The 23813-nt window shown below is 49.7% G+C and overlaps 1 protein-coding gene across 4 annotated transcripts in view; it reads right to left on the reverse strand.

Annotated features, from left to right (window-relative positions):
* Nucleotides 1-5583: 5583 nt before the first annotated feature.
* LOC144605135 (uncharacterized) overlaps nt 5584-23813 on the reverse strand; it is a 111488-nt gene continuing 93258 nt past the window's right edge. For all 4 annotated transcript variants that reach the window (XM_078420206.1, XM_078420209.1, XM_078420207.1 and 1 more), the window contains 3 exons: nt 12862-13004; nt 9050-9181; nt 5584-5794 (listed from right to left, as the gene is read on the reverse strand). In XM_078420206.1, coding sequence (XP_078276332.1) covers nt 5719-5794; nt 9050-9181; nt 12862-13004 — 351 coding nt within the window. In that variant the 3' untranslated portion in view covers nt 5584-5718. The remainder of the gene's footprint in view (nt 5795-9049; nt 9182-12861; nt 13005-23813) is intronic.

A 23813-nucleotide genomic window follows, 5' to 3' on the forward strand; every position in this document is an offset into this window, starting at 1 on the left:
TGATCACACAAACCAACCTCCCTTCCATTGACTCCATCTACACCTCACGCAGCCTCGGCAAGGCCAGCTGCATAATCAAGGACCAATCGCACCCCGGCCACTCCCTCTTCTCCCCTCTCCCATCGGGTAAAAGGTACAGAAGTGTGAAAACGCACACCTCCAGATTCAGGGACAGTTTCTTCCCAGCTGTTATCTGGCAACTGAACCATCCTACCACAACCAGAGAGCGGTCCTGAGCTACTATCTACCTCACTGGATCTTTAATCGGACTCTACTGGACTTTATCTTGCACTAAACGTTGTTCCCTTTATCATACACACTCTTTATCATATATCTGTACACTGTGGATGGCTCGATGGTAATCACATGCAGTCTTTCCACTGACTGGTTAGCACGCGACAAAAGCTTTTCACTGTACCTCGGTACACGTGACAATAAACTAAACTGAACCGGCAAGAACCATCACCTCTGGTTCCACTGTCCTGTGAAGAGGCAGCCCGTGATCCCCATTGCCTTCAGTCTTATTAAAGCTTCTTGTTGAAACACATGATCAAATGTTGCCTGGATATTGAAGCCCACTGCTCTCCTCATTGTGTTGTTGGCTGCCCCGGGCTGTCATGTGCTCTGGAGCTGTGTGTCACTGATGCTAACTCGGCAGGTTTTTGGTGAGTAAGTGCTGCTTCCGGGCATCTTCGCTGATGTGATGTAAACCTCTGCAGATGTCTGAGGCAGCAGGCCTGCCTGGCTCTGTCCCACTGTCTGCAGACAGGACAACTCTGTGCATTATTAACCCTGTTGCAGCTGCTCTGGATGCGGTGATGGAGAAATGCAGGTAGTTCTGCAGCCCCCTGTTGCAGTGTCGCAGCCTCACTGGTGTGGGGTCTCACTAGGGTGGCCAACTTTCTCCCAAATAAGGGACAAAAGGTGACGTCACCGCCCCATGTGACCTCACCCAGCCAGCAGCCACGTGCTCCCGCTCCACCAATGGCGGGCCGCCCGAGCCGGGAGGCGGGTTGCTACGTAACCTCCATTAGGCGGCGCCCGGGCCTACACTGTCCGGGACTACAGTGTCCGGGACTACAGTGCTCCCCGGGTCTACAGCGCTGCCCGGGCCTAATACGGGACAAGGGTGGTCTGGTACGGGACAAACCAATTTAGCCCAATATACAGGATGTTCCGGCTAATACAGGACAGTTGGCAACCCTAGGTCTCACACCAGTGCAGCAGAGTCTCACAGAGACGGACGCAACTAAACACTGAAGAAGGTCATCTCCTTGTAAAAACAAACAAAATTTGACCGCATCTGTTCCCGTTGAATGATTATTGTTGTAATTTTGGAAACGTTCAGCACTCGAGTTCCCACCATCGGCATCGTGACGTGACCAGACCACAGAGTGATACAGTGTGGAAACAGGCCCTTCAGCCCAACTTGTCCCGTCTACACTGGTCACAGAGTGATAGTGTGGAAACAGGCCCTTCAGCCCAACTTGCCCCCACCGGCCAACTTGCCCCAGCTACACTGGTCACAGAGTGATACAGTGTGGAAACAGGCCCTTCAGCCCAACTTGCCCACACCAGCCAACATTCCCCATCTACACTAGTCACAGAGTGAAACAACGTGGAAACAGGCCCTTCAGCCCAACTTGCCCACACCGGCCAACATACCCCATCTGCACTAGTCACACCTGCCTGTGTTTGGGCCATAACCTGAAAGATAGGAGTTTCGCCATCAACATAGGCAGTTATTCCTCTGCTCCAGCTAGCCTCTCCTGCGGAGTTCCACAAGGCTACATCCTAGGCCCCATTCTCTTCTCTCTATACATGCTCCCCCTTGGCCATATCATTCAAAGGCACGGCATTTCTTTCCACTGCTATGCCGATGACACTCAGCTTTACCTCCCCCTGAAACCCAACAACCAGTCAAATTTAAACAGCCTCTCACACTGCCTTGAGGACATAAAATGTTGGATGGCACAGAACTTCCTCCAATTAAATGAGAGCAAGTCTGAGGTCATCCTATTCGCCGCCCCCCCCCCCGACTCCATTAAATTGATAACAGGCAGTCTTGGAAGTCTATCCTGCCTAGTCAAACCGCATGTCAAAAACCTCGGCATGATATTTGACTCTGCATTAAAATTTGATAAGCAAGTCAACGCTGTGGTAAAAGCCAGCTTCTTCCAACTTCGAACCATAGCTAAAATCAAACCTTTCCTCCAATTCGACGACACAGAAAAAATCATTCACGCTTTCATTTCCTCCCGCCGAGACTACTGCAACTCCCTATACACTGGGATCAGCCAATCTTCCCTGTCCCGCCTGCAACTGGTCCAAAACGCCGCAGCGAGACTCCTGACGGGTACCCGTAAAAGGGACCACATCACCCCGATTCTGGCCTCTTTCCACTGGCTCCTTGTACGGTATAGAATCAACTTCAAGCTCCTCCTATTCACGTATAAAGCCCTAAATGGACACTCCCCCCCCTACATCAAAAATCTTCTAACCCCCCTCTCTAACTCCAGGTCCCTCAGGTCGGCCGACTTGGGGCTACTCACTATCCCGCGGTCTAGGCTTAAGCTCAGGGGTGACCGCGCTTTTGCGGTTGCAGCTCCTAGACTGTGGAACAGCATCCCTCTCCCCATCAGAACTGCCCCCTCCATCGACTCCTTTAAGTCCAGGCTCAAAACCTATTTCTACTCCCTAGCGTTTGAGGCTCATTGAGGAGGCGCTGTGAACTGTTTGCGTGCTACTGTATGTTTCTTTTTTTTTCCCATTGGAACCTAATCAGATGTACAGCACTTTGGTCAATGTGGGTTGTTTTTAAATGTGCTATACAAATAAAATTGACTTGACTTGACATATCCCTCTAAACCTGTCCTATCCATGTACCTGTCCAAATGTTTCTTAAACGTTGCGATAGTTCCTGCCTCAACTACCTCCTCCGGCAGCTCGTCCATATAACTACAACCTTTTCTGTGTAAAAAAATGTTGCCCCTCAAATCTTTCCCAACTCACCTTAAACCTATGTCCTCTGATTCTTGAACCTCTGTTGAGTCAGAGGGTGGTGAATCTGTGGAATTCATTGCCACAGACGGTTGTGGAGGCCAAGTCAATGGTATTTTTTAGAGATAGATAGATTCTTGATTAGTACAGGTGTCTGTGGTTATGGGTAGCAGGCAGGAGAATGGGGTTACGAGGGAGAGAGACTGGATCCTGACCCAGATCTGTCAAGGGCTGTGTGGTGGCTGTCTGTGCACCAGTCTCCCCACATTAAACAAAGTCACGCACAAACGTCCTCTATGGAGAGGACAGTCATACTCGCTGCCGATGATGATGCTGCTGTCCATTCCCTCCACAGATGCTGCCTGACCCGCTGAATTCCTCCAGCACTTTTGCAAAAGACCAGTGACGACACACTGATCTCTCATTTTCCATGATCTCAAATATTTTACATTCTGTTCCCATCTGGGAAACACAGCAGCTTATTGGCACACAAGCACTAAAAGGATAGCATCTTTGGATAATCTTTTTTCACGGTCAATTTTGGAGATTTAAATGGAGGGAAAAACAGTGGCTGGGAAACCGGAAATCATTCCTCTGCTCCTCTTGGGACTAGGGCCAGGGGTCCTTTTACGAGGGTAGTCAGGGCCTCAGTTTAATATGTCGGGTGAATGTGGAATGGATTTGACTGTGTTCGTGCAGAACGGTGGGGAAGACTGCACTGCAAACTCTGCTGGACTGGCAATTAATGGCTTGCCCCAAGCTAGAGTTAATTACATTGACCTGAAGCAAAAAAATCCCAGAATCCCAAAGTCAGAGATATCCAATATCAAGATGATCTTTGTGTTCAAATATCTTTAGTGACAGATCTCGGGTGAATTAATCTTTAGAGTCAACCCTGAAGCAATTGTATCTTTAGTATGGTCTGTGGAGAAAACCAGATTTGGCTGGTTGTTCGCCTCTTGGGCTTTGAGTGTGGGCGAGGCAAGCTGGAAGCCATTTGATAACTCAAGAGATTAAGCATACGTACTTGCAATTCAGAACAGTGAGACCCTTCCTTGCCACTATATTTTAAAATGTCTTTTGTAGAAAAGTTTTAACTGGGTACCTTACATAGAAGCATAGAAAATAGATGCTGGCCCATTCGAGCCAGCACCACCATTCATTGTGATCATGGCTGATCATCCACAATCAGTAATCTGTGCCCAACTTCTACCCATATCCCTTGATTCCACTAGCTCCCAGAGCTATATCTAACTCTCTCTTAAATTCATCTAGTGATTTAGCCGCCACTGCCCTCTGCGGCAGAGAATTCCACAAATTCACAACTCTCTGGGTTAAAAAGTTCCTTCTCACCTCAGTTTTAAATGGCCTCCCCTTTATTCTAAGACTGTAGCCCCTGGTTCTGGACTCCCCCAACATTGGGAACATTTTCCCTGCATCTAGCTTGTCCAGTCCTTTTATAATTTTATATGTCTCTATAAGCTGCCCTCTCGCCCTTCTAAACTCCAGTGAATACAAATCTAGTTTTTTCAATCTTTCCTCATATGACAGTCCCACCATCCCAGGGATCAATCTCGTGATCTACGCTGCACTGCCTCAATTACAAGGATGTCCTTCCTCAAATTAGGAGACCAAAACTGTACACAATATTCCAGATGTGGTCTTACCAGGGCCCTATACAACTGCAGAAGAACCTCTTTTCTCCTATACTGAAATCCTCTCATTATGAAGGCCAACATGCCATTAGCTTTCTTCACTGCCTGCTGTACCTGCACGCCAACTTTCAGTGACACCCAGGTCTCGCTGCACTTCCCCCTTACCTAACCTGACACCATTGAGATAATAATCTGCCTCCTTGTTTTTGCCGCCAAAGTTGATAACTTCACATTTATCTACATTATACTGCATCTGCCACGCATCTGCCCACTCACTCAACCTGTCCAGGTCACCCTGCAACCTCCTAACATTCTCTTCGCAGTTCACACTGCCATCCAGCTTGTCACCTGCAAAATTGCTAATGTTACTCCTAATTCCTTCATCCAAATCATTAATATATATGGTAACTTGGAAAAGAATGCAGCCATAATCTGGGGTTTCAGAAATCCCGGGAACTTAGCCAAAGGAAATCATAAAATCACATACATGTAGGGGTGCCAACTATCTCACTCCCAAATAAGGGACAAGGTGACATCACCCCCCCTCACCCCATGTGACCTCACCCAGCCAGTGGCCACGTGCTCCCGCTCCACCAATGGTGGCTGTCCGGGCCAGGAGGTGGGTTGCTACGCAACCTCCGTTAGGCAAACACACTCGGCCTCGCTCCCCGAACACACTCCGTTAGCCTACACTGTCTGGGCCTACAGCGGCCCGCGGGTCTAATACGGGACAAGGGCGGTCCCATACAGGACAAACCAATTTAGCCCAAAATACGGGATGTCCCGGCTAATACGGGACAGTTGGCAACCCTACATACATGCAAAGTGGGCACTAATAGGTCCAGTTGAAATGCTACTGTATTTACGTGAAAGAATACTGGAGCAACACAAAATGATTGAGATGAGCATGGCTCACAAAGTAGCACAGTGATTTTAGTTTTATCATGAAAGTGCTACGGAAATCACACTGCAATGTCAAACTCTGGGTGCAAGCAGTGAGCCAGGTTACTGCTGGGGTTCAGGGTGCAGTCCTCCAGCGTACAGCCCGCGGTCCAGGTGCCGTTTAGTGCATGCCTTCATTGCAACAGCCTCTTCCCTGGGCCAGGCTAAAGGTGATGAACTCCTGGATGGTTGCAGGTCTGGAAGAGAAAAGAAACGATTGCTTCTTACTCGAACCGAGCCATAGTTGCTTTTACCGACGATGGGCACAAAATGCTGGAGTAACTCAAGGGGTCAGGCAGTGTCTCTGGAGAAAAGGAATAGGTGACGTTTCGGGTTGAGACCCTTCATCATGAAGGATCTGATGAAGGGTCTCGACCCGGTACGTCACCTATTCCTTTTTTCCAGGGACGCTCCCTGACCCGCTGAGTTACTCCAGCATTTTGTTTCTATCTTCGGTGCAAACAAGCATCTGCAGTTCCTTCCTGCACACTTGGTTGTTTTTACCCTCCTCCCCTTGGCCCGGTGACCAATTATGGCTGGTAGTTACCCTGCAGGCACCTGCCCAGTACTGAGTGTGCTTCGGTGACAGATTGGGAAGCGCGTTAGGTTTATGAAGCTTCCTACCTCCGCGCTCTCACATGGAAACACCATCAGCTCAGTTTCAGTTCCGTTTGGTTGAGTGTCACGTGTACAGTGAAGAGCTTTTTATTGCGTGCCAACCAGTCAGCGGAAAGACAATATATGATTACAATCGAGCCATTTACAGTGTATATAGGAAAATCATAGTTAAAGTAAGAAATGTTGCTGGAGGGGTAGAGTTTTAAGAGTGTGGAGCGTTTGTAACACATGAATGTAGATCTGCCTCTGTGGCTGGCACGCAAATAGTTGCCTGGGTTGGGCGCCATCTTGGAAGCGATCCCCTTGCTCGGGCGGCACTATGACCTGTGGAACCACCGGTCATACAGCGGTGTTTACAGCTGCTGACTGAGCTCTTCTCCGTGGATTGTCACCTTGTCGTGGTGGAGAAGCTTGTGTGGTCCTGAGATCCTGAGAGCGATGCCGTCTGGAGCTACGCTCCTGGTAGGGTCACCCATGGCGGTAAGGTCGAGGGGGAGGTCCCTGACAAAGAGCGATCCAACCAAGACCTCAACGGTGGAACAGGCGGAGGATGACGGCTGACTTTAGTGGAGCGTCACAACGGCTGGGAAGGCGGATGGATGAAGGCCGCGGCAGAAAAGGGTCCCCGCCATTGGATCCTGACCCAGATCTGTCAAGGACCGTGTGGTGGCTGTCTGTGCACCAGTCTCCCCACGTTAAACAAAGTCACGCACAGGCGTCCGATCCTATGGAGAGGACAGTCACACTCGCTTCCAGTGGCCGCTGATGGTGACTGAGCTGGTCGTGGGCAAGCTCCACTCCAGCACTGTTTGGGAGGCCTGCTCGGTGGCTAAAGCACTGGATCATTGTGAGGTTCCCACAAGGGTCTTGCAATTGGAAGGGCGGCGGGGGAAGTGAGGGGCGGCTGGGTGATTGTTTCGATTAACCTTGTGGGGCCTAGAATATGCATTCCTCTGTGGCTTCAGTTAAAACCGCCAGGAACATTAAAAAAAGAGGTGGAAAAAAGGCTGAGGTTTTTTTTAGACACACAATTATAGAGAGGGAAAATCCATGGAGACTTGACTTGGGCTGGGAACCTACTGGTCTGAGAGGGCTTGAGATACTGAGATTACTCGCAGCGTACCAGGAACATGCTGGAATTACACTCACTTTATTAAAAAAAGAATTATAGCACGGTTTTAACTGAGTAACTTGGAAAAGGATGAGAGGGGATTTTAATGAAACACCTAAGATTATTAAGGGATTGGACACGTTAGAGGCAGGAAACATGTTCCCAATGTTGGGGAAGTCCAGAACCAGGGGCCACGGTTTAAGAATAAGGGGTAGGCCATTTAGAACGGAGATGAGGAAAAACTTTTTCACTCAGAGAGTTGTGAAGCTGTGGAACTCTCTGCCTCAGAAGGCAGTGGAGGCCAATTTCCTGGATGCTTTCAAGAGAGAGCTAGATAGAGCTCTTAACGATAGCGGAGTCAAGGGATATGGGGAGAAGGCAGGAACGGGGTACTGATTGTGCATGATCAGCCATGATCACGGTGAATGGCAGTACTGGCTCGAAGGGCTGAATGGCCTACTCCTGCACCTATTGTCTATTGTAGCCATCCATAATCTAGGGTTTTGGTAATTCCAGGAACCTTGCCGATGGAAATCATAAAATCACTCACATGTGTTGAACTACGCATGAGAAATGGGTCCAGTTTAAATGCCACTGTGTTTACGTGAAAGATTTTTGGAGCAACACAAAATGATTGAGATAGTCACGACTGTAGACAAGTTCAGGGAAAAACAGCTGAGTCTTTGCAAGGGAGACACAAAATGCTGGAGTAACTCAGCGGGTCGGGCAGCATCTCGGGAGAAGGAACGGGTGATGTTTCGGGTCGAGACCCTTCTTCAGACTGATGTCAGGGGAGGGGGCGGGAAGAAGGAATGGGTGACGTTTCGGGTCGAGACTCTTTCTTCAGACTGATGTCAGTCTGAAGAAGGGTCTCGATCCGAAACGTCAGCCATTCCTTCTCGCCCGAGATGCTGCCTGACCCGCTGAGTTACTCCAGCATTTTGTGTCTACCTTCGATTTAAACCAGCATCTGCAGTTTTTATTCCTATGAGTCTTTGCGCAAGATTATTGGGAGTATTGTGAAATGGTCTTACTATTGGATTATGTTCACCAAGATGGCATGGTCACCATGGATGGATGTGGTGACTCGTTGAATGTCAGGTCAAGAGTCGGGTAGCTACCTTCTTGGACTTTGCAACTGTCCAGGCCACTACTGGCTCCACGGAGCTGAGATGGCCTGAAGCGGGAGGCAATACTAAGATGTTTTCTGTGTAGGAAGGAACTACAGATGCTGGTTTACACCGAAGGTAGGCACAAAAGGCTGGAGTAACTCAGCGGGACAGGCAGTATCTCTAGAGAGAAGGAATGGGTGACGTTTCGGGTCGAGACCCTTCAGACTGAGTCAGGGGAGAGGGAAAACGGGGATATGGAAGGGTACAAAGAGCATGTAAGGTGTGAAAAGCACAGATCAAAGCAGATGCTGTGCAAGGAAATGGATAGGATGGGTTTGAAGGGATATGGGCCAAACGCAGGCAGGTGGAACTAGTGTAGCTGGGACATGTTGGCCCACATGGGCAGGTAGGGCTGAAGGGCCTGTTTCCATGCTGTATCACTCTATGACTCTGTGAAATGTAGAATGGTTCATTGTTGGCTGAGGGGAAGGTGATAACGAGACACACAGACAGTGGCATTAACCAGGGGGACGGTGAACTAGTCAGAGGTCGAGGGAGAAAGAGGCATTTGCTAGCGGGCTTTGTGCTCAGGAGCGTTGTGTCTTTCTCACCTGTCAGCAGAGTGGATGATGCAAGTGCCTGGGTGGATGGCCGTCTCAGATTTGGGCCTCACACGACGGTCGGGGTGACCCGTCCACAAACCACTGTCCATCTCCAGCATCGGCAGCGAGGAATTAAATTCACTGAGGGAAAGTAGACAAGCTTTTGAATTGTTTGATTCAATTCAGCAAGAGCTAAAAAAAGAGCTGGCATACGTTATGTTACAAACAATAAACTCATACTCCCTTCAGAACGTTAAGATCAATTGAATACAAAAAGGGCGCAGCGGTAGAGTTGCTGCCTCACAGCGCCAGAGACCCGGGTTCCATCCTGACCGCGGATGCTGCCTGTGCGTTTGTACGTTCTCCCTGTGACTGTGTGGGTTTTGTCCGGGCGCTCCGGTTTCCACCCACACTCCAACGACGTACAGATTTGTAGGTTAATCGGCTGTGGTAAAGATTGTAAATTGTCCCTCGTGTTAGTGTGCAGGGGTCACTGGTTGGACTGGACTCGGTGGGCCGAAGGGCCTGTTTTCTCTGCCGTATATCTCTAACCCGAACTAAACTAAATTAAACTAAAAATTAAGTTAAGGTTCTGGGCCTGATTTTCCGCTCTTGTTTCTCCTGGTGCCCGAATAACTAAAATCAAATGATTTAAACAACTGGAACCAAAGTTTTGATTTCATTAATGACAGATGAATGTATTTCTGACTCAGTGCGCTGGCAGTTTCAGTTTTCTTTAGTTCCTCTAAGTCTCTGGATTATTACTTTGCTGTTATTTCCACCTGGTCTTTCTACAAACTCCTCTCAGAAGCCTCCCTCCAGGCTTTTGCAAGTGTTGTTTTTGGCATGGCACTCTGCATTACCATCCAGATTCATATCACTAATAGCCAGGGTACTGCTACTTTTAAGAATAGTTGTCAGTTGTACAGGTGCAATATTAAGGACCCTGCCAAAGAACTGCCAGAGTAGCTTCTCCCTTGATATTCCGGGCCAAAACATTCTCAATTGCTCTAGTTTAGTTCAGAGATACAGCGCGGAAACAGGCCCCTTGGCCCACCGACCAGCGATCCCCACACACTAACACTAACCTACACCCACTAAGGACAATTTTCTTTTACATTTACCAAGCCAATTAACCTACAAACCTGTACGTCTTTGGAGTGTGGGAGGAAACCGAAGATCTCGGAGAAAATCCAAGCAGGTCATGGGGAGAACGTACAAACTACATACAGACAGCACCCGAAGTCGGGATCGAACCCGGGTCTCCGGCGCTGCATTCGCTGTAAGGCAGCAACTCTACCGCTGTGCCACCGTGCCCGCCCTAAGTCGTGCAGTACTGCGCAGTGGGGCAAGGCTTCTGACCCAGGGCAAGCAAGGACTCAAGTCAGAAACATTTCACATGAAACAAAAGAACTATGGTCACAGAAACTGTTCCAGACTCATTGATGAGGCATCTCAGGCTTCCAGGCTGAATTGAGTGGCTGTAACCAACTTTGATTCATTAAAACCAATTAACACAACATGAAACCTTATTTAACGAGATAATAACCCAAAACCAATCATGCCCACAGAGACCGTTCTCTAGGTACTTTCCCCTGCAACCACAGGAGATGCAACACCTGTCCCTTTACCTCCCCCCTCGACTCCATCCAAGGACCCAAACAGTCTTTCCAGGTGAGGCAGAGGTTCACCTGCACCTCCTCCAACGTCATCTATTGTATCTGCTGTTCCAGATGTCAACTTCTCTACATCGGCGAGACCAAACGCAGGCTCGGCGATCGTTTCGCTGAACACCTTCGCTCAGTCCGCCTTAACCAACCTGGTCTCCCGGTGACTGAGCACTTCAACTCCCCCTCCCACTCCCAGTCAGACCTTTCTGTCATGGGCCGCCTCCATTGTCAGAGTGAGGCCCAGCGCAAATTGGAGGAACAGCACCTCATATTTCGCTTGGGCAGCTTACACCCCAGCGGTATGAACATTGACTTCTCTAACTTCAAATAGCCCTTGCTTTCCCTCTCTCTCCATCCCCTCCCCTTCCCAGTTCTCCCACCAGTCTTACTGACTCCAACTACATTCTCTCTCTGTCCCGCCCATTCCCCTGACATCAGTCTGAAGAAGGGTCTCGACCCGAAACGTCACCCATTCCTTCTCTCCCGAGATGCTGCCTGTCCTGCTGAGTTACTCCAGCATTTTGTGTCAACCTTCGATTTAAACCAGCATCTGCAGTTCTTTCCTACACATTTATACTGCAGAAGCAATCAGGAAGTTTGACACAAAATGCCGGAGTAACTCAGCAGGACAGGCAGCATCTCAGGAGGGAAGGAATGGTTGACGTTTCAGGTCGAGACCCTTCTTCAGACTGGAAGGTTTGCATATATTGAAATTGGATAAAAGACAGAAAATGGAGAGAAGAGGGTAGTTTCAAACTTGATGTAATTTAAGCCTTAGATGTGTGCTAATCAAATTTCAGTGTTCATTAAGACGTGGGTGGCACGGTGGCGCAGAGGTAGTGTTGCTGCCTCACAGCACTAGAGACCCGGGTTCAATCCTGACTGCGGGTGCTGTCTGTACGGAGTTTGTATGTTCTCTCCGTGACCTTGTCTCTAGTGTAGGATAGTGTTAAGGTGTAGGGGTTGCTGCGGACTCGGTGGGCCAAAGGGCCTGTTTCTGCACTGTCTATCTGTATGTCTAAACGTGTAGAAAGGAACTGTAGATGCTGGTTTATACCGAAGATAGACACTAAATGCTGGAGTAACTCAGCGGGTCAGGCAGCATCTCTGGAGAAAAGGAATAGGTGACATTTCGGGTCGAGACCCTTCTTCAGACTGAGAGTCAGGGGAGGGGGAGACTAGAGGTATGAAAAGGTACAAAACAAATCACTTTTGGCGGCCACGGTGGCGCAGCGGTAGAGTTGCTGCCTTACAGCGAATGCAGCGCCGGAGACCCGGGTTCCATCCCGACTACGGGCGCTGTCTGTGCGGAGTTTGTACGTTCTCCCCGTGACCTGCGTGGGTTTTCTCCGAAATCTACGGTTTCCCCCCACACTCCAAAGACGTGCAGGTTTGTAGGTTAATTGGCTTGGTAAATGTAAAAAAATTGTCCCTTGTGTGTAGGATAGTGTTAATATGCGAGGATCGCTGGTCGGCGCGGACCCGGTGGGCTGAAGGGCCTGTTTCTGCGCTGTATCTCTATATTAAACTATCCAGCACCAATGACTCAAGAAAGGTAGAGCCCACAATAGTCCTGAATCTGTGACTCCTGCTGTCTCTGGTTTTCTCAGATCATGGTCAGTGCCTCCTGCAGTCTCACTAGTCACTGTTTCAGTGATCATTCCCACACCCCTGGTCTCCGTGAAAAGCTAATTAAACTCAAATGCAAATTTCCCATTTTAGCTTGGTTTAGTTTAGAGATACAGCACGGAAACGGGCCATTCGGCCAACCTAGTCCGTGCCGACCAGCGATCCTCGCACATTAGCACTATCCTACACACACCAAGGACAATTTACAATTACGCCAAGCCAATTAACCCACACAAACCTGTACATCTTTGGAGTGTGGGAGGAAACACCTGGACAAAACCCACGCAGGTCACGGGGAGTACGTGCAAACTCCGCGCAGACAGTACCCGTAGTCGGGATGGAACCCGGGTCTCCGGCGCTGTGAGGCAGCGACTCTACCGCTGCGCCACCGTGTGCAGAATTCCATTGTCACGGACACCCATCAATTGGTCTGCTTCATTTCGTTTACCATGATAATGCGAGCCCATAATTAAATAACGAATATGGAACCAAAAGAGGAGATAAGGCGGCTGATGGAAATACCTGAATCTGAAGTCATGGAGCAGGTGCCGGCCCATTAGATAGTCTTCGTAGGTTTTGGCTATTTGTTTCTTCAGATCCTTAACAGTGTTACTGTACCCGTTAAAGACGTAGTCAGCAAACAGCAATTTGCCTCCCATGTACATCTGTTGGCAACAAGGAGAGTGTTCATCAGTCAAGCCCCACTTCGGGTGGCCAACTGTCCAATATTAGCCGGGACATCCCGTATTTCGGGCTAAATTAGTTTGTTCTGTATGGGACCGCCCTTGCCCTGTATTAGTAGGGTTGCCAACATCCTCCCTCCCAAATACGGGACAAAGGGTGACGTCACCGCCCCACATCCCATGTGACCTCACCCAGCCAGCGGCCACGTGCTCCCGCTCCACCAATGGCGGCTGCCCGGGCCGGGAGCACGTGGCCGCTGGCTGGGTGAGGGCGCGGGGGGCGGTGACGTCACCCTTTGTCCCGTATTTGGGAGTGAGGAAGTTGGCAACCCTAGCTAGCCCCACTGGCCATCCGTTTTGGACACTCCTTCACCATGAATCGGATGAAATGACCACATAGTGTATCCTTGATTTCCCAAATTCCTCCAGAGCTGCAAGATACAAACGGATTAAGACAGGGAGACTAAATTACAGGCAGCATGAAGCCATTCTGCTTAATCTTTCCTCACTGAATAACCTCATCTCAGGAATTAATCTACTGATGAGGCTAATTCACTGGATGAATCTACTGATGAGGCTAATTTACTGGATGAATTTAAAAGAGAGTTTGATAGAGCTCTAGGGGCTAGTGGAATCAAGGGATATGGGGAGAAGGCAGGCACGGGTTACTGATTGTGGATGATCACCCATGATCACAATGAATGGCGGTACTGGCTCGAAGGGCCAAAATGGCACCTATTTTCTATGTTTCTATGATAATCTACTGGTATTATCACAACGTTTAGGAAACATTTAGACAGGTACATGGATAGGACAGGTTTGGAGGGATAAGGGCCAAATGCAAGCAATGGGACATGTTGGCCGGTGTGGGCAAGTTGGGCTGAAGGGCCTGTTTCCCTGCTGTATAACTATGACTCTGCACAACACTGCACTCAGTGAAACACATTTGCTCCTATTTAGTTTATATGAATCATAGTCATGTGAAGCGTGCCCGTTCGACCCAGCTTGTCCACCTTGACCAAGATGCCCCATCTAAGCTGGTCCCATCTGCCCGTGTTTTGTCCATATCACTCTGAACATTTCCCATCCATGTACCTGGACAAGTGTCTTTTAAGTGCTGTTATATCATTGAAAAAAGCGTTGAAATGTTGCATCCACTCTGGGTGTTTGCCCTTCCCACCACGATTCACCCAGTGGGGGGTCTCTGATTCCCTCCTGTAGCTCACACGCACGGATGCACACCGCTTTTAGTTTAGTTTAGAGATACAGCGCAGAATTGGCTTGGTAAATGTAAAAATTGTCCCTAGTGGGCGTAGGATAGTGTTAATGTGCGGGGATCGCTGGTCGTCGCGGTCCCGGTGGGCCGAAAGGGCCTGTTTCCGCGCTGTATCTCTAAACTAATCTAAACTAAACCAAATGCAAGTGGATGAAATCATTAATGAAATCAGCCAGAATGTGGGAAAGGGAGAGGGAGGGGATGGTTCTGGTCAAATGCAATGTGGGGGGGGGGGGGAGCTCACTGATGCAGCGGTAAGCAGAGGCTCGGACGCCACAGCAGGGAGCTCCCTGGGCTGCTCAGGGTGACCCTGTTGTGAGGAAGCTCCAAGTCAACACGACCTCCATGGGCAAGGCGCGTGCATGCTGAAAATCCTTCTGGCAGAATATCGCGGATCTCAGTGAGACAAGCCTTAGAAAGTATTAGTTTAGTTAAGAGAGACTACACGGAAACTTCGGCCCACCGAGTCCGCGCCGACCAGCGATCCATTTTGCACAGACTGATGAAGCACAGACAGCGGGCAGTGGGCTCTGAGCACCTGGCTCCACTCATCCAAACGCTGCTCCCTCTGGGGTCGCCAACTGTACCGTATTAGCCGGGACATCCCGTATTTTGGGCTAAATTGGTTTGTCCCATACCGGACTGCCCTTGTCCCGTATTAGGCCCAGCGGGCACTGTAGGCCCGGGCACTGTAGGCCCGGACAGAGTAGGTCCGGACAGTGTATGTCTGCACACTGTAGGCCCGGACACTGTAGGCCCGCACACTGTAGGCCCGGACAGTGTAGGTTCGGACAGTGTATGTCTGCACACTGTAGGCCCGGGTGCCACCTAAAGGAGGTTGCATAGCAACCTGCCTCCTGGCCCGGGCAACCGCCATTGGTGGAGTGGGAGCATGTGGCCGCTGGCTGGGTGAGGTCACGTGGGGCGCTGGGCGGTGATGTCACCTTGTCCCTTATTTGGGAGTGAGAAAGTTGGCAACCCTAGCTTCCTCATACCTGGGGCAGTTTAGTTTAGTTTAGAGATATAGCGTAGAAAAAGGCCCTTCAGCCCACTGAGTCTGCGCCGACCAGCGATCCCCACACACTAACACTATCCTACACACACTTGGAACAATTTACATTTATATCAAGCCAATTAACCTACAAACCTGTACGTCTTTGGAGTGTGGGATGAAACCGGAGCACCCGGAGAAAACCCACGCGGTCACGCGGAGAACGTACAAACTCCATACAGACAGCACCCGTGGTCAGGATGGAACCCGGGTCTTGGCGCTGTGAGGCAGCAACTCTACCACTGCGCCACCGTGCCGACTCTCCTGCCTGAGGGAGATGATGTTTTGCACTGGAGTGTATCTTGAGACCGGGTTGGCATTTCCTACAATCTCGGACTACTCTCACATCTACCCTTCCCACTCTGGATTCTCCAACAGTGCCCTGGGACATGGTTCAATGCCAGGTGCTCGAGACCAGGCAGGCCAAGATGCTGCTGTTGTTATCTAACCCCATAGTCCATCGTGGCAGCTGCTGTTGCAAATACTCCAGCACGGGATACTGTCTGCAACCGGAATTTGGGGCATCACAGTGATCCTGACGACGGGTACTGTCTTTGCGGAGTTTGTACGTTCTCCCCGTGACCGGCGTGGGTTTTCTCCAGGTGCTCTGGTTTCCTCCCAATTTTTTTTAACATAAATGTTATTCAGGACTAGACCAAGTGGACCCTTTGGGCCCAAACCTCTCCTGCATTGGTGCAGCACCCTGTCCCCCCCCCTCCCCCTCTCTCCTCAACCCCCCCTCCCCTCTCCCTTCTCCCCCACTTCCCCCCTCCTTCCCTCCCCCTCCCCTCCTTTTAAACTTTAAAATGTGAATGATTTAAAAAATATTAAACGGATTTCAATAAAACTACTTGTATTATCACTAAAATGACAGCGGTGAGTAAGGTGGGCCTGAAATTGTGGCGCTATCATGTACCGTTTTGGCTGAAGTTCAGTCACAAACAAGATAACAAACGAGAGTTTTAGTATGTAGATTAAAAAATACGTACATAACAGGAACTGTGCAAACATTCCCCCGACATTCTCCACAGATATGCATACATTCGTTAGCGTTATATCTGCTAGTGTTCCCCAAAATCATAATTATATCCAGAATCCTTGCCACTCATGTGGCCCTCTGGGGTGAGAACCCTTTCCTCGTTTAAGGGGCGTCCCCACCGGACTCTGCCCCCCAATGTGCAGCAGCAGAAGGACCCTAGACGGTGGTCGTTGCCCACAGAGCCTTGGCCTTGGCCTTGGCTGCATCGAGCTTCAAAAATCAAAAATAAACTTTATTCAAGATTAAAAATATGTGCAAAACAAGAAAATCCCTCCGACATTCTCTACGCCCACACATACATTCACTCCATAGACGTACAGGTTTGTCGGTTAATTGGCTTCGGTAAAATGATAAATTGTGTGGGATGGGCCTACACACCAGGCTTGGTCGGCACGGACTCGGTGGGTCAATGGGCATGTTTGTGCACTGTTTGTGCACTTGGTCGGCACGGACTCGGTGGGTCAATGGGCCTGTTTGTGCACTGTTTGTGCACTTGGTCGGCACGGACTCGGTGGGTCAATGGGCATGTTTGTGCACTGTTTGTGCACTTGGTCGGCACGGACTCGGTGGGTCAATGGGCATGTTTGTGCACTGTTTGTGCACTTGGTCGGCACGGACTCGGTGGGTCAATGGGCATGTTTGTGCACTGTTTGTGCACTTGGTCGGCACGGACTCGGTGGGTCAATGGGCCTGTTTGTGCACTGTTTGTGCACTTGGTCGGCACGGACTCGGTGGGTCAATGGGCATGTTTGTGCACTGTTTGTGCACTTGGTCGGCACGGACTCGGTGGGTCAATGGGCCTGTTTGTGCACTGTTTGTGCACTTGGTCGGCACGGACTCGGTGGGTCAATGGGCATGTTTGTGCACTGTTTGTGCACTTGGTCGGCACGGACTCGGTGGGTCAATGGGCATGTTTGTGCACTGTTTGTGCACTTGGTCGGCACGGACTCGGTGGGTCAATGGGCATGTTTGTGCACTGTTTGTGCACTTGGTCGGCACGGACTCGGTGGGTCAATGGGCATGTTTGTGCACTGTTTGTGCACTTGGTCGGCACGGACTCGGTGGGTCAATGGGCATGTTTGTGCACTGTTTGTGCACTTGGTCGGCACGGACTCGGTGGGTCAATGGGCATGTTTGTGCACTGTTTGTGCACTTGGTCGGCACGGACTCGGTGGGTCAATGGGCATGTTTGTGCACTGTTTGTGCACTTGGTCGGCACGGACTCGGTGGGTCAATGGGCATGTTTGTGCACTGTTTGTGCACTTGGTCGGCACGGACTCGGTGGGTCAATGGGCATGTTTGTGCACTGTTTGTGCACTTGGTCGGCACGGACTCGGTGGGTCAATGGGCATGTTTGTGCACTGTTTGTGCACTTGGTCGGCACGGACTCGGTGGGTCAATGGGCATGTTTGTGCACTGTTTGTGCACTTGGTCGGCACGGACTCGGTGGGTCAATGGGCATGTTTGTGCACTGTTTGTGCACTTGGTCGGCACGGACTCGGTGGGTCAATGGGCATGTTTGTGCACTGTTTGTGCACTTGGTCGGCACGGACTCGGTGGGTCAATGGGCATGTTTGTGCACTGTTTGTGCACTTGGTCGGCACGGACTCGGTGGGTCAATGGGCATGTTTGTGCACTGTTTGTGCACTTGGTCGGCACGGACTCGGTGGGTCAATGGGCATGTTTGTGCACTGTTTGTGCACTTGGTCGGCACGGACTCGGTGGGTCAATGGGCATGTTTGTGCACTGTTTGTGCACTTGGTCGGCACGGACTCGGTGGGTCAATGGGCATGTTTGTGCACTGTTTGTGCACTTGGTCGGCACGGACTCGGTGGGTCAATGGGCATGTTTGTGCACTGTTTGTGCACTTGGTCGGCACGGACTCGGTGGGTCAATGGGCATGTTTGTGCACTGTTTGTGCACTTGGTCGGCACGGACTCGGTGGGTCAATGGGCATGTTTGTGCACTGTTTGTGCACTTGGTCGGCACGGACTCGGTGGGTCAATGGGCATGTTTGTGCACTGTTTGTGCACTTGGTCGGCACGGACTCGGTGGGTCAATGGGCATGTTTGTGCACTGTTTGTGCACTTGGTCGGCACGGACTCGGTGGGTCAATGGGCATGTTTGTGCACTGTTTGTGCACTTGGTCGGCACGGACTCGGTGGGTCAATGGGCATGTTTGTGCACTGTTTGTGCACTTGGTCGGCACGGACTCGGTGGGTCAATGGGCATGTTTGTGCACTGTTTGTGCACTTGGTCGGCACGGACTCGGTGGGTCAATGGGCATGTTTGTGCACTGTTTGTGCACTTGGTCGGCACGGACTCGGTGGGTCAATGGGCATGTTTGTGCACTATTTGTGCACTTGGTCGGCACGGACTCGGTGGGTCAATGGGCATGTTTGTGCACTGTTTGTGCACTTGGTCGGCACGGACTCGGTGGGTCAATGGGCATGTTTGTGCACTGTTTGCCTAAAGTCTAAAGTCTAAACTGACATTGAAAGCTCTTCCTGGAAGAGAAGCTCAAAGGTGATAAATTTCTGCATTCCGTTTCCATGGTCACCTGTTAATACATAGAAAAAAACATAGAAAATAGGTGTAGGAGGAGGCCATTTGGCCCTTCGAACCAGTACCTCCATTCATTGTGATCATGGCTGATCATCCACAATCAGTAACCCATGCCTGCCTTCTCCCCATATCCCTTGATTCCACTAGTCCCTAGAGCTCTATCTAAATCTCTTTTAAACTCATTCAGTGAATTGGCCTCCACTGCCTTCTGTGGCAGAGAATTCCACAAATTCACAACTCTCTGGGTGCAAAAGTTTTTTCTCACCTCAGTTTTAAATGGCCTCCCCTTTATTCTTACACTCTGGCCCCTGGTTCTGGACTCCCCCAACATTGGGAACATTTTTCCTGCATCTAGCTTGTCCAGTCCTTTTATAATTTTATATGTTTCTATAAGATCCCCTCTCATCCTTGTAAACTCCAGTAAATACAAGCCCAGTCTTTCCAATCTTTCCTCATATGACAGTCCTGCCATCCCGGGGATTAACCTCGTGAACCTACGCTGCACTGCCTCAATAGCAAGGACGTCCTTCCTCAAATTAGGAGACCAAAACTGTACACAATACTCCAGATGTGGTTTCACCAGGGCCCTGTACAACTGCAGAAGGACCTCTTTACTCCTATACTCCAATGCTGATTAAAGGTTCTATTCTGGTCACTGACTTCATGGAAAGATGTGGCAAAAGTGAAGAGGGTGGAAAGCCACACTGGTGTGTCTGTCATTCTGTGGATCACCTTTACCCTGTACTCAATGTGTGTATGGGACACAAGCCATATTATGGAAGGCAGACACAAAGTGCTGGAGTAACTCAGCGGGACAGGCAGCATCTCTGGAGAGAAGGAATAGATGACATTTCGGGTCGGAACCCTTCTTCATGCTGAAAGATGGAGAAGGCCAGAACAAAACAGAGTCGGCAACTTGTGGAGGTTATCTTGCTTGCATTGTGCGTTTAGTTTAGCTTAGTTTTGCGATACAGCATGGAAACAGGCCCTTCAGCCCATCGAGTGTGTGCCAACCAGCGATCCTCACACACTAACACTATCCTACACACTAGGGATAATTTACAATTTTTACCAAAGCCAATTAACCTACAAGCCTGTACTTTTTGGAGTGTGGGAGGAAACCGGAGCACCCGGAGAAAACCCACGCAGGTCACGGGGAGAACGTACAAACTCCGCACAGACAGCACCCGTGGTCGGGATGGAACCCGGGTTTCTAGCGCTGTGAGGCAGCAACTCTACCGCTGCGCCACCGTGCCGCCCAAATGTGCCCGACCAGAACAGCACATGTTCTAGATAATTCCTCACTGCACACCATGTACTGGTTGTGCAGAGGAAAGGTATATTAATATGAAGATGCTTCAAGGCGATGGAGAGACATAGCTCCAAAATAAGGGCCAGTCATTTAAAACTGAAGCCGGTAGAAATGTCTTCTCAGAGAGTAGTGAATCTCTGGAAATCTCTGCCCCTGACAACGGTGGACAATTCAATATATCTGAGACGGAACTCGATAAACAGTTGAAAGAGTGAGGAAGTGAGGGTTCTGGGAACCTGGCACACAAGAGGTGCACAGATCAGCCATGATCATGTTCAACGCTGGGGCAGGCTTTATGGGCCGAATGGCCAAATCCCGTGTGCCAAGAACTTCGGAAGAAAATGGAAATAGATTTTCAAACAGAAAATAATTTCAGGGCAAGAAGCAAGAAAACAATAAATCTCTACGTTGTGGCGGACCCGGAATGCAGAGGTGGGCAGCAGCAGGGATAAGGACGCCACTAAATATATCTTGCTGGCAACTAGTATGGGAATGAGCGACCTCGTGGTGCAGCGGTAAAGATCTGAATCTCCTTCAAGGCAGAAAAAACACCTGTTCAAAGGCAATAGACAATAGACAATAGGTGCAGGAGGAGGCCATTCGGCCCTTCGAGCCAGCTCAATGTGATCATGGCTGATCATTCTCAATCAGTACCCCGTTCCTGCCTTCTCCCCATACCCGCTGCACGGTGGTGTAACGCTAGAACTACTGCCTTACAGCGCTGGAGACCCGGGTTCGATCCTGACTACGGGTGCTGCCTGTACGGAGTTTGTACGTTCTCCCCGTGACCAGCGTGGGTTTTCTCCGACATCTTCGGTTTCCTCCCACACTCCAAAGACGTACAGGTTTGCAGATAAATTGGTCTGATATAAATGTAAATTGTCCCTAGTGTGTGTAGGATAGTGTTAGTGTACGGGGGTCGGTGTGGACTCGGTGGGCTGAAGGGCCTGTTTCTGCGCGGTATCCTTAAACTAAACTAAATTAAACTTAAATGACAAACCTATGAATGAGGAGCAGGGGGGGGGTAGGCCATTCTGCCCCTCAAGAAGGTTCTGTCATTTACTCTGAGCGTTGCCGGCCTGACTCTAACTTTCACCCCACCACACTTCCACTCAGTGACTTTCATCACTGTGCTTATCCAGGATTTATCTACCTCTGCCTTAAAAAAGACTCTGTGTCCACTGCTCTGGAAAATGAGAATTTGACTGCCCGAGGAAACATTTTACCTCATCGATCTTAAACGGATGAACTCTTATTTCTAAGGTGGACACAAAATGCTGGAGTAACTCAGCGGGACAGGCAGCATCTCGGGAGAGAACGAATGGTCGGGAAAGACCGAAGGGTCTCGACTCGAAACGTCACCCATTCCTTCTCTCCCGAGATGCTGCCTGTCCCGCTGAGTTACTCCAGCATTTTGTGTTTACCTTCGATTTAAACCAGCATCCGCAGTTTTTTTTCCTTCAACTCTTATTTCTAAACGGTTCTAGATTTTCCCACAGGAGGAAACGTCCTCGCCACGCCCACTCTGTCATTACCTCTCAGGATCTGTTATGTTCCTGCCAAATCTACCCCCTCTCTCCTCACCTCCTGTGGGTTCAAGCCCGGCCTGTCATGCTTTCCCTCAGATGCATGGGCAGTGGTTAATGGGGCTGCTGCCTCATAGCTGCCAGGGGATCCAGGTTAGATCCTGACCTCTGGTGCTCGCTGTGTGACAGCTCGACCTTCCTCCTGCTGCTCCCAATCCCTCCCTCACCCCAATCACGTGGCGGGTTTGCAGGTGGAATGGCCACTGCACATCGCCACCAGTGTGCGGGTGAATGATAGCATCTCGGGGAGTTGATGGGACTGCGAGGAGGATCCTGGGTGGTGTGGATGTGGAGAGGATGTTTCCACTAGTGGGGGAAGAGACTAGGACCAGAGAGCACAGCCTCAGAATTAAAGGACGTTCCTTTAGGAAGAAGATGAGGAGGAATTTTTTCAGTCAGAGGGTGGTGAATCTGTGGAATTCTTTGCCACGGAAGGCTGCAGCGGCCAAGTCAGTGGATATTTTTAAGGCAGAGATTGATAAATTCTTCATTAGTACAGGTGGCAGGGGTTATGGGGAGAAGGCAGGAGAATGGGGTTAGGATCAGCCATGATTGAATGGCGGAGTAGACTTGATTGACCAAAGGGCCTAATTCTGCTCCTGTCACTTATGGACTTTGAGCCTATGAAGAATCCAATGAGATCAGTGTAGGATGAGTGTACTTGGGTGGTTCTTGATGGATGGACTCAGTGGACTAAACAGCTTCTTCCCATATTGTATCTTCCCATGGACTCCCCCTCCACTCTGCATATTAATCCATTAATCATATTCTGAACCACCTCCAATGCATCAACTTTCTTCTTTAAATAGTGAGTCCAGTCGTGTATAATCTCGTAACCCCTGCATTCCCCTCCCCCATCCTGCTAATTTCACTGTTCGTACCCCTCGTTATCATATCCTTCACACCCAACAATGGACCATTGTGGGCTCGTTGGCCATCGGTGCCGGCTCTGATCTTATCTTTGCCCTTTCATACCGCTAGTTTCCCTCTTCCCTGACTCTCAGTCTGAAGAAGAGTCTTGACCTGAAACGTCACCTATTCCTTTTCACCAGAGATGCTGCCTGACCCGCTGAGTTACTCCAGCATTTTTTTGCCATCTACTGTATTCATGAGGTGGTTTCACAATGCTCCATTATATCTGAAGTACATCTGCTCTACTTTTATATCAAGTTTCCTTAACAATAATTAATAGCTCTTTCAACAATTCCATGATTCTAGATAAGCTCAGGGATTCAAAGTACAACAAAGTTACTGCATTGCATCAACTGGTTTATTAGTTTAGTTTAGTTTAGTTTTGATACACAGCACGGAAACAGGCCCTTCGGCCCACCGAGTCCACGCCGACCAGTGATCCCCGCACACTAATGCTAACCTACACACACTGGGGACAATTAACATACAAGCCTGTACGTCATTGGAGTGTGGGAGGGAACCAGAGCACCCGGAGAAACCCACGCAGATCACACAGGGGAATGTACAAACTCCGTACTGACAGTACCCGTGGTCAGGATCAAACCCGGGTCTCTGGTGTTGCAAGGCAGCAACTCTACCGCTGCGCCACGTTGCCACCCAGTGCTGCTTCTGTTTTTATTCATACTGTTGGTCATTCCCTTGTTAAACGATTTACAGTGCAGGTCTTTCAGGAGCATCTGTCGATTTGGTGAAGCACTGGGGTAAAGTCCATTTGCCATAAAGCGTGCATGGAATAATATTACTGACCTCATCCTGAAGCACTGTAATCAATGTTCAATACTTCAAGGCCATCAGAGAGTATGGGCCTCTGCCACAGGTCACATTACAAGCATATTGCTGGATACTTTTAGTTTACTTTAGTTTAGAGATACAGCGCAGAATCAGGCCCTTCGGCCGACCAGCGATCCCCACACATTAACACCATTCTACGCACACTAGGGACAATTTTACATTTATACCAAGCCAATTAACCTGGAGACCTGTAACGCC

This window comes from Rhinoraja longicauda, chromosome 23 (genome assembly GCF_053455715.1).
Source record: "Rhinoraja longicauda isolate Sanriku21f chromosome 23, sRhiLon1.1, whole genome shotgun sequence".
Taxonomy (NCBI): Eukaryota; Metazoa; Chordata; class Chondrichthyes; order Rajiformes; family Arhynchobatidae; genus Rhinoraja; species Rhinoraja longicauda.